We start from the raw sequence: 10,797 nt of genomic DNA, 5'->3' as shown, positions 1-10,797 counted from the left end.
TCTCTGTCCTCATCTTGTAGGCTGCAGAATCCAGATTCAGTTTTGAAGCCAGTATTATTATTATCATAAGCAGTAGTCGTAGTATTGTCATTATTATGCTATGATAAAAATTGATATCAATATAATTTATGCTTCTGAGTATATAAATGACATTGTAGTATTATAAACATGTCGTCACTGATTCTGAAATGTCCTGTCTAAACCTATAGCTTAATATAACTGTTGTATATCTGCTCCTGGTCTCTCTCTTCTGTCTCTACCTCGCCTCCCTCTGTCCCTGTCTGTCCACCACCTCTCCTCTGTCCCCCCCCCATTTTTCCTTTCATCTCAACCGGTCCAGAACTCTCTGCTGTTACAATCCCAAGCTTTTAGTGCAGATGTTAGTTTTAGTGGCAGGATAAATAATTTACTGCCAAGTTATTTTCTGTCCTCTGCAGTGCAGACATGATTTCCTGATAGGGTTCTTTTACGTGACGCGTCCACCAAGTAGGAGGGAGAGGAAATCTGTATTAACTCATCCACCAACTACTTTAAAATCAGTCCACACCTGGCTCTGCTTAAACTGAGTGACACACAGCTACTGCTTCACCTGCTCATATCACCGTCAACCATCAACCTTGATCATGAGCAGTATCGTCCAGAACCCGTACATCGGCCGGACACCAAACACACGGGTGAGTAGCCACTGTTGGGTTAGGGATAATGGGACAAAGGGTTTGATGCTTCATTGAGGTGATATCTGGACTGCTGTGGTAAAGATAAATTGACCTCTGCTTCCCTAACATCATTTTCTTTTCTGGAGGTTCCTCTGTTCTTTTGCTCAGTCTCTGGATGCAGAAAGAGTCTCCTGAATTATTGACTGGCTGGGATTTCCAGTGCATGTGCTTTATCAGGTTAGAACAAAGGAGACAGTAGAACGTGTACTCTTGATTTGAATGTGTGACATCATACAATTATACAGCTGTATTAACAATGCATGAGTTTAGGAAACTTATGACCATCTAATACAGTGTTTTTGCAATAAAAATATCATTAAACTGCAAAAAAGGAATATATGTAGTGTAAATGACTTGAATTCAGTGTATTTATCTATTCACACCATTTTTTTTACTTATTAAGGCTGAAGATACTTAAGATAATTTGACTTGTTTCTAGAAAACTTAGCAATTTTCTTGCTGCACTGGTAGATGATTTAGCTTGAACCAAGTAATTTCCCCCTAATAGAGGTTATATTTTCTTGTTTTTTGGAGGTATTTCTTTGCAGTCTAATCTCACTCAACTCTGCAGCTCAACCTTTTGACTTTAAGGTTATAACTTAAGGTTATAAACATGAAGAGGTTGAGAGTCTGCCGACCGTCCTTAAGTGACTTCAACAAAGAAATGACCCTAATATTCCACCCACTATGTGTGTCAATGTACGGGGCAAAACTAAATAATGGATGTAAAATAAATGTGCCAGCATTTCCAAAATTGGCTCCTGCCGTAGACCATGGACTATTCCATTTGTAATGATTGTAATGAGACCATGAGTCCATTTGTCTCGTGGTGGTGATGACCCAAATGCAGGAAAATTCACTTTAGACAAAAAATAAAAAGGCTTACATTTCGACACAGGCAGATATAAGAAGTGTTCACCAGGTGTCGTTTCAGACACAAGCCTGTCTTCAGACTTTAGCCCAAACATCACCTGTGTAACCTGTGAAACCTGTGAAACTAAAACATTCCTCTCTTGTTTCAGATCTGTTTAGTTCCCGCCATAATTACACACACACACACCAGCTTGATTACATGTCCCGCCTTTATTACTTTCACCTTTTGAGTTTTAGCATGAGCGTCCTTCCTGCCCCAGTTGTTTGGGTCAGGACTGAAGAGTTTAGTTGGGAGCAACAGCTACTGTTTTTTCTATTTGTTGTTGTATTGATCGTGTCCAGCACCCAGTGTTTATTTAATGTCAGTGTGCGCATGTAGATAAACAGGAGAAGTATCTGTATCAGCCATATTTTCCAAGTTGCAAAGGTGACAATGAGTTGTGAAAGGAAATTTGCTTATAAAAACATAATGTTATATAATGTGTGTGTACTTGAGGGTTAGGTTAAGGGTTAGGCATTTAGTTGTGGTAGTTAAGATTAGGGTATGGTGTTATGGAGTGCATTATGTCTATGAGCTTAGTTTGGAGCAACAACTACTGTTTTTGCTATTTGTAGTTTTGTACACTCAGCACTCGGTGTTTATTTAGTTTGGATGTACAGTATGTGCTCTTGCACATTTTTAATACAGTGGCAGGTAAACAGGAAAAGATTCATTTCCCATCATAAATCCATGTTGTTATTTGAAACTATGTATCATTCCACATCCAAACAAACACATTTATTTTGAAATTCTATGACATTTGTGACAAATATCCTTGTTTTATAGCTTTTATTTGCAAAAACAAATGACTTGAGTGCAAATTCTGTGAAAAAGGAATGGTGTTTATGTAAATCTGCACATTTTAAGTGGTAATACGGAAATCCCAGAACCTCTTTAATGTGGGTATACGTCGCACACCTGCCTGTCACGTATGTCTACACCGCTGCATCATCGTGTGCATGTTTATCTCTCGTCGGGTATAAATTACTCAGGGCTTGTACTTGAATAATGCAGAGACAGAGCGGAGAGCCTCAAACAGTCGTGGTTACGTCACATGTCACGATGCACGTGGGGGTCAGACGAGATGAGAAGAGTCAATGGCTGCATTTGCAGGTCTTGATGCCCAATTCTGATATGGTTTCCATATCTGAGGACCTCCTCATATTGTCTTTAACAGTGACCCACATTTACGCTGGTTAACAGTCCGGGAAACAAACCACAGGGTGGGCGTGGCAACTGACCTGAAAATAGTTAGTGGGCCAAAACAGAAGTGAAAATCCTTGCCACAAAGATATAGAACCTTGGCATGAGTCCACTGGTTTAAGTCTTCGTCCTCCATTACACAGGTGGAAAGAGTCATGTGAGCATAGGTAGTGTAAACATGTATTTACATAATTCTCCGTCATCCTTTTCTGAAGGGAGTACAAGTTGCTGAATATGTGATCTGACATTGTAGACACCGTCTGATTCATATCTGATTTATATCCACATACAAATGAGGCCTGATCCTGACCTGAGGATATCTGAATCCATGCTTACACTGTCATGTCTCATATCTGATTCTGGGTCACTTGCACCAAACAGTGTAAATGCAGCCTTAGAGATGCAAGTCATGGCTTTTGTTTGGTCTTCGCTCTCCAGATGCCCAGGCCAGGAGGCAGCGGAGCGTTGCCTCCTGGGAGTCGAAGCAGCAGCGTCAGCAGTGGAGGTGGCATGTCCGCAGGCAAGTTACTGTCTCTGGCATCCATGAGCGAGAGTGTGCACAGCGGTCTGAGCTTTTTCTTGTCTGAGCAAACACTGGAGCAGGAGGAGAGGCAGCAGCGCAGTCACCACTTGGCAGAGTTTCAGCGGCTGAAGGAGGTGCGTGCAGCTGCTCAGCTCAAGAACCTGGAGGATTTCCTCAAAATGAACCATGTGTCACTCAGGGACAGTACGTCTTATTCTACAGGCATGATTTACAGGTAAGAACACAGTGCAACACACACACACACACACCTGATTTGACACCTTCTGGCCTCCAAATGCAGCTGATGAAGGCTGCAGTTATTTGAGACACAGTCATTGTATTTGTCCACAGTGCATCAACATGGACACTGCGTGGTAGAACGTACATTATCAGTCAGCCTGCTCTCCTGGAAAATCCAACAGTTATTTTACTTTTAAACAGAAAATGTTGCATTTATATGTTTGAATTCAACATTTGTCCGGACTTGTTCATGCCTTTATTTATATAGTGATGTCGTTCTTCAGTATTTTAGGCAAAAAGTTACTTTAAAAGTGACCCATATTGACCCTTAGTAGCCCGTGATCAGGGCTATTGAGCAATTTACTGTGAAAACATCCAGCAGAAATTCAAATATGAAACGCCCTCAAACTGCATGTCAGAGATATTGAAAGCAGAATGTAAACTTTATGTGATTCTCACCTTTTGTGTCCACAGAAATCTGGGTAAATCTGGACTGAGGGTGTCCTGTCTTGGATTAGGTAAGAATAGCAGATACTGTGCATGTGTACACACAAGCACAATTACAGTATATTCAATTCACTCAACAAATACCAAACTTCACACTAGAAAATCAAGGAAAATAAAATAGAAATATTGAACTTTGGCTGGTCTTCTTACAGATCTGTGCACACGCTCACTGAACAATACTCCCAGTTGTAATGACTCTATCGTTTGTTTACTACACGTGGTGTAATCACTTGATTTTTGTGCAGGCACGTGGGTCACCTTTGGAGGACAGATAACAAATGAGGTAGGACACCTGTACAGTGTTGTTTAATCTAGACTAGCCTCATGTTTGATGAATGCATTACTAGGATTACATCAAAATAAATAAAATCAGTGCAAAGATGCCACATAAATAAACAAGTATCTTGTCCTAAACTTTGTTCGTTTTGGTCCTAAAGACGCCATTAAGGAGTTAGGAATCATGAAAGCAAAAGGATAGATGTCTATATCAGCTAAAGAGCTTTGGTTCAAATGGAATTATGACGTTGTTCATGGATCTGGAAAATCAAAAACATTTATCCTCAAATTCATCTGAGGAAAAGTGTCTTGAATGTGTTCATAAATATAATGTTATAGTGATTAATCATAAAGTGAATCAACATAAACTTATAACTGTTACTCTTTAAAGGAATAATATTTTATAATCTAAGCAGATGGGATGTTCTCAGAGGATAGAGAAGAGACAAATGTTCTGATAATCCTCTCAAACTGTCTGTTGAAGGTGGCAGAGGAACTGACGACTTTGGCATATGAGAATGGAATCAACCTGTTTGACACTGCTGAAGTTTACAGTGCAGGAAAGTAAGCTTGTGTTCATTTAAGCTTGTGTTAAGTCTGAATGTGTCATGAACACTGCATTACACTAACTGTCAACACATGTGAAAAATCACGCAGAAAAATCGTTTCCTAATTTTTCATAAATGTGATAAAATGTCTGATTAAAACTTTATGGGCTTTAAAAAAACAAATGTTCATGCGAGAACTACATATAGTCAAAGGATATCTCCTTTGACTATATTTAACTCGAGGATCCAAACTCTGCACATAAAGATGCTGAGAAACAACAACAACAACAACACATGCTGACTTATTCATAATCATATATGAATCTTTTCTTGGTGAAAGCTGTTTAAGTTGGAGTGAACCCCCTCCTCCCTCTTCTTTCTCAGGGCTGAAGTCGTCTTGGGGAGCGTCATCAAGAAGAAAGGATGGAGGTAGACTTTTCACATTTTGAGATTGTTTCATGTCAGGATCACTTCAAATGTGACATCCATGACTTAAATGAACACATGACACATATTGATACATTTAAGTACATTTCAGTTTCTTTTCTTGCATTGATTCTTGTAGTTTTATTAATCCATTGTTTATTTAAACATGCTGCAGTTTGCTTTTGTATCTCTTTAGAATGGCCTCTCTGGATTCCTCTGCTTTAAATAAGCTACATTAGCTACCTCTAAAAAAAGTTAAAAGTTTTGTACTTCTTTCATAAGTTGAGCCAATTGTTTCAAAATAAAATAGAAAAATAAAACGAGGCAGAATGTTGAATTTAAGCAATATACTTGCTAATATGCACTCTGAAATATGTCGTGATTTCTGTGTTTGTCTTTGTTCTCACATGCAGCCGTTCCAGTTTAGTCATCACCACCAAAATCTTCTGGGGTGGGAAGTATGTGTATTATTATCATATCTTATCATATCATATCATATCATATCATATCATATCATAATCATTTGTCTATTTTTGGTGGAACTGTGCTTGGTACTTATCTGTATGTTATTAAGTAAGAACCAAAATGAAAGACAATTCAAAGACTGCAAACCTTTTCTCTCTTGTGAACCTTGAGTTGTATTTGTTTTTCAGAGCAGAAACAGAAAGAGGATTGTCCAGAAAACATATTATTGAAGGTAATTGTGAATAACAATGATAGACCTTCTAACGTCCAAATGCCTTTTTTTCTGAACACATTTATCTTCCTTACACCAACAGGTCTGAGAGCGTCACTGCAGAGACTTCAGCTGGACTACGTAGACGTGGTGTTCGCTAATCGACCGGATCCTAACACACCTATAGAAGGTGGGCAGCCAATTCTCCAACACTTTTTGTAATGATTCATTTACTGAGACGTACATATTTAATTATTTGCTTTGACTTCATTTTAATTGAAGAAACAAAAAAAACACACAGAAGTTTGTTCTTTGGATGCAATTAAATTTCATTTAAGGACATTTCTAACTGAAAGTGTTGCTTATGATTTCATAAATGTAACGAGACGACTTTAGTGACTTACTTTTGGGAGTTCTGGTAGAGACGGTGAGGGCCATGACCCATGTGATCAACCACGGAATGGCCCTTTACTGGGGTACATCACGTTGGAACTCCATGGAGATCATGGTGAGTTCACACAGCAGACGAAATCTTCTAATCATCATGTCGGCATTATGTGTCCCTTGGATTCAAACTATGTTTGACAATATCAGACTTTCTGCTGATGTAATCATAATAATCGGCTGATAAACAATATATACTGTATTTTTCTGTTATTTATTTATTTTGTCCCTATGTCCAACTGCAGGGACCATTTAGTCTGTTCTGTAGTGAAATTGACATTGACAATATTTTGCATATGTTACAGAGGATATTAAATTATTAAAATTAAATAAGAGTTGTGGAGGGAGCACCAGCATAGCAGTCAAGGTGGTAGCAGTGTACAAATATAATTATAATAACCTTTAAGACTTTCATACCTGAATTTATGTGATTTCTAAAAAAATGATATTGTATATTTAGTATAAATGATATATATTTATAGATTTTCAGATCTTTTAGTCTGACTCAAAGTCTCAGTATCAAACGTCACCATTGTACTGCATGTTTCTGCAAACGTGTTTCCTGTGCTCGCTGTAGGAGGCGTATTCTGTGGCGCGACAGTTTAACCAGATCCCGCCCGTCTGCGAACAGGCAGAGTATCACATGTTCCAGAGGGAGAAAGTTGAAGTGCAGCTTCCCGAACTCTTCCATAAGATAGGTACACAGCTACCATCAAACACACTCACAGGACAACCCTGTAATGGTGTGACCTCTGGGGTCTTCTGCTGCTGAAGTCTATGTGGTTCAAGGTTTGATGGTCAGAGATGGTCTTCTGGAAAATGAGTTTGTAACTAGTGGTTAATTGTTGCCTTTCTATCATTTCATACCAGTCTGGTCATTCTCTGAGTGGATATTTTCTCTTTTTTGAACCCCGGAGACAGTTGTGCATCTCTGTAAAACACCAGTAACCATGTTCAAAGTCATTGAAATCATCTTTTTGCATTCTAAATGCTCAGTTTATTCAGCATGTCATCTCTGTGATGTGATTAATAATTACCATTTCATGCAGTTGAACAGGTGCATCTAAGAAAATGGCCAGTAAGTGTACATTAGTATGTATTTGTATATCTTGTTTGTGAACCCTATGTTAGTCTTGGCCTGTATAACTGCACATAAACAAGTCTCTGAGTGTTTGTGAGGATCTGGACTGTTGGCTGTTCATGTGCAGGCATTGGAGCTATGACATGGTCTCCACTGGCCTGTGGGATCATCTCAGGGAAATATAACAACGGAATTCCCTCCTCGTCACGTGCCTCACTGAAGGTTACTCACTACATCTGTCTCCTCTAATCTAATGGAATTATGATCAATTTTACTGTAGAAAAGAGCTTTTAAATGAAGGTGGGTTAACTTGGTTTATTATAAAATAATGCAAATAATGCTTTACGCTACTATATCTAAGTTCTTCGAAGGAAAGACAGGAAACTAAGCAGATATGATTTTTGTACAGAAGCCAAAAAGGTAAAAAGGTAAAGTGCGAAACGCAGATTATTTCTATTGTTGGAATCACACTGTAGAATAGTACTAATAAATGTTTATTATATTATTATAGCCTTTATTTAACCAGGAGTATAAACTCATTGACCAACACAGGCAGCAGTACATATCACTAAAGCATGCAGCATACACAAACAAAATGAATAGAATAAAATAGAATAAAAACTAGTTAAAATATACAAAGTGTGATATAAAACCACACAATCAGCAAATGATTCAATAAAATCAATAAAGTGCATTTAGGCAAAACATCTTCAGGCACATGTTTCTGCCTCCAATTCATTTAAAATATTTTAGAAGTGTTCAATGAGAGCAATTTTTTCAGTAGGTCACTCTTGTTTGTTCATGTTTGAAGTCGCTCTGTATTGAACTCTGTGACAGGGTTATCAGTGGATGAAGGACAAGATCCTGAGTGAGGAGGGACACCGTCAGCAGGTCAAACTCAAAGAGTTGCATGCGGTCGCAGAGCAACTGGGCTGCACTCTGCCCCAGCTGGCCATCGGTAAATCAATACTTTGTTCGACGTCTGCAACACTGTCTTTCATCACCCAAGTTTTCTGTGATGCTCAGTTGTCTTCTTTACATTCCTGCAGCCTGGTGTCTGAGGAACGAGGGAGTGAACGCCGTCCTCATAGGAGCTTCTACTGCTGACCAGCTGAGGGAGAATATTCAAGCAATACAGGTCAGAGAACAAACAGGCAGCACATGCAGACAATCTGTCTATAGTCCCATAAGTGTCCTCAAGGACTGTAGATTCAGACAATGAGACAGGTCCTCATCGATGGTAAATCCAGACAACTAGATGGTTCCTCAAGGATTGTAGACTCAGGCAAATATAGACGGTTCCATGTGTCCTCGAAGATTGTAAATCCAGGCAACTAGATGGTTCTATAAATGTCCCTGAGGATTGTAGTTTCAGGTAACTAGATGGTTCCATAAGTGTCCTCAGGGATGGTAAATCCAGGCAACTAGATGGTTCCTCAAGGATTGTGGACTCAGCAAATATAGACAGTTCCATAAATGTTCTTAAGGCTTGTAGATGCTGGCAACTGGACTTGCTTGAGTTCTCTTGAAGATGTGTCATATGGCATCTTCAGGATCTTCTGAAATGGCAGTGTTTTTTTCTTTTATTTTAAAGTTTGCTGCTTCTCGAATGGATACTGACAATTCAGTTTTTTGTTAGTCTCTTTGTCCCCTGTTCAGACCTGGTATTATCTGAACGCACCTGTTTCTTATCAGAAAAAACACCTTCGGAGATGGTCAGTGTGACCAGGGCCCACAGTGATTTATTTGTGCTGCTACTATATTAACACACTTATTTCTTCTAATGTTCTAATGCTTATTTCATATTACAGCAGCAGTAGTAGAACATTAATTAACTTAGCCTGTATCGACTCGAGTCAACTTCGCCTCACGTGTGAATATGCTTTGTTTTTTGAAAATGAGTGTTCAACACTGCAGCCCCTAACATGTTGCAGCTCTTTTGTCAACGTCTTATTTTACAGGTTCTGCCAAAATTATCACTGTCCCTCGTATCTGAGATCGACAACATCCTGGGAAACAAGTCCTACAGTAAGAAGGACTTCAGATTGTAGAAGCAGCACAAATGAACTGTGATGAACAACCAGTGGATTATCTGGACTCTGCTTTCAAAAGGTCAAAATGGTCCATGACATTTCACCTAATTGATGCACTGTCACTTAAATTGTGTATTATGATTATTTGTTTTTTGGATTTACACGTGTTAGATGATTTAGTGTCTTATTTAGAGCTAGAGGGTGAAATTAAACACCACAGGGCAGGTTTGCACAGGTGCAAAATGCCCAGGTATCCCCTTTTATTTTAGAACGAAAGAGGCTTGTTTCTGTAGAGGAGGTGCAGAACTGCAGTCCTCTCTGCAATCACTTGATTTATATTGTACTAAAAGATTATTTTGATCATCCTGCCCTCCACAGCTTTTATGAGTAAACTGACTAATTTCAAAGTCTACCTCTTTAAAAGGAAAAAAAACCCTCTCAGTCAGCAAGTAAACAGGACTTGGCAGCATATTGTTTGAAGTTTGATAATCATGCTGAGGCCGTGGTTAGTCAAAGCTCAGTTTAATCACTGACAAATTATCCGACGACAGAGGATCCATGGACAATAGATCAAGAGACAGCACAGTTTACTTTTATTGGTAAACAGGTCAACCTGGACTAACCACCATATCTTTTTATCGTTCTCCTTGAGTGCGCGTGTTGAAAGCAATAGAGAATGGTTAACACCGTTTACTCTGCAATGATATTTCATGGCACAAATAAAACTAGTTTGCCACATAGAATATGAACCCTGGATCTCTCCCTCCTCCATGAGTGAATTTGGAAAAAGGAAAATTACACCTGGGACGTGTCACGCACGGCTAGAAAATATTTGGCTTATGATGTAGCCCAATAATAAAAGGTAGATGCACTATATGGACATAAGTATTGCATTCAGGACTTTCAATCAGGATTTCCAGCATACTAAGACATTTTGGACAATGGTTGTTTGAGGAAGATCCTTTTCTATTCCAACATGACTGTGTCCCAGTGCCCAGAGATTGTAAGCCAGGTCGTCTATAGAATGAATAGAAACACCTTGAAGAACGTCTCCATACGACCAACTCCATATTTAAGTACTGTATATGTAATGATCAGGCGTCCAAATACTTTTGTCCATATAGTGTGTCGAGTGAGCCCGTTTGTTCATTTAAATACATCCTCTGTATTTCCATATGTGGAGAACGTTGACCGGCTTCCACCAAACTAAA

At 39.0% G+C, this 10,797-nt stretch overlaps 1 protein-coding gene across 1 annotated transcript; it reads left to right on the top strand.

The window, feature by feature from the left end:
* The first annotated feature begins 307 nt into the window (after nt 1–307).
* On the top strand, nt 308–10,326 carry LOC122777188 (voltage-gated potassium channel subunit beta-2-like). The gene is made up of 15 exons (XM_044038246.1): nt 308–674; nt 3,271–3,590; nt 4,070–4,113; nt 4,348–4,385; nt 4,863–4,942; nt 5,311–5,355; nt 5,766–5,810; nt 6,006–6,049; nt 6,132–6,218; nt 6,451–6,536; nt 7,050–7,170; nt 7,681–7,775; nt 8,391–8,511; nt 8,603–8,691; nt 9,515–10,326. Exons 1-15 carry the CDS (start codon nt 624–626, stop codon nt 9,602–9,604), a joined length of 1,356 nt encoding a protein of 451 aa, XP_043894181.1. The 5' UTR covers nt 308–623; the 3' UTR covers nt 9,605–10,326.
* Nucleotides 10,327–10,797: the final 471 nt, after the last annotated feature.

Source organism: Solea senegalensis, linkage group LG11 (genome assembly GCF_019176455.1).
Source record: "Solea senegalensis isolate Sse05_10M linkage group LG11, IFAPA_SoseM_1, whole genome shotgun sequence".
Taxonomy (NCBI): Eukaryota; Metazoa; Chordata; class Actinopteri; order Pleuronectiformes; family Soleidae; genus Solea; species Solea senegalensis.
Note: the sequence above shows the minus strand (reverse complement) of the source record. Positions and strands in the feature narration are given on the sequence as shown.

What these genes read in the sequence shown, in the direction of transcription:
- LOC122777188 (XM_044038246.1), top strand. Translation starts at nt 624, where the DNA reads ATGAGCAGTATCGTCCAGAACCCGTACATCGGCCGGACACCAAACACA. An exon ending in GGTGTCCTGTCTTGGATTAG is followed by an intron (nt 4,114 to 4,347) that starts GTAAGAATAGCA and finishes ATTTTTGTGCAG; the next exon opens with GCACGTGGGTCACCTTTGGA. An exon ending in GAAGTTTACAGTGCAGGAAA is followed by an intron (nt 4,943 to 5,310) that starts GTAAGCTTGTGT and finishes CTTCTTTCTCAG; the next exon opens with GGCTGAAGTCGTCTTGGGGA.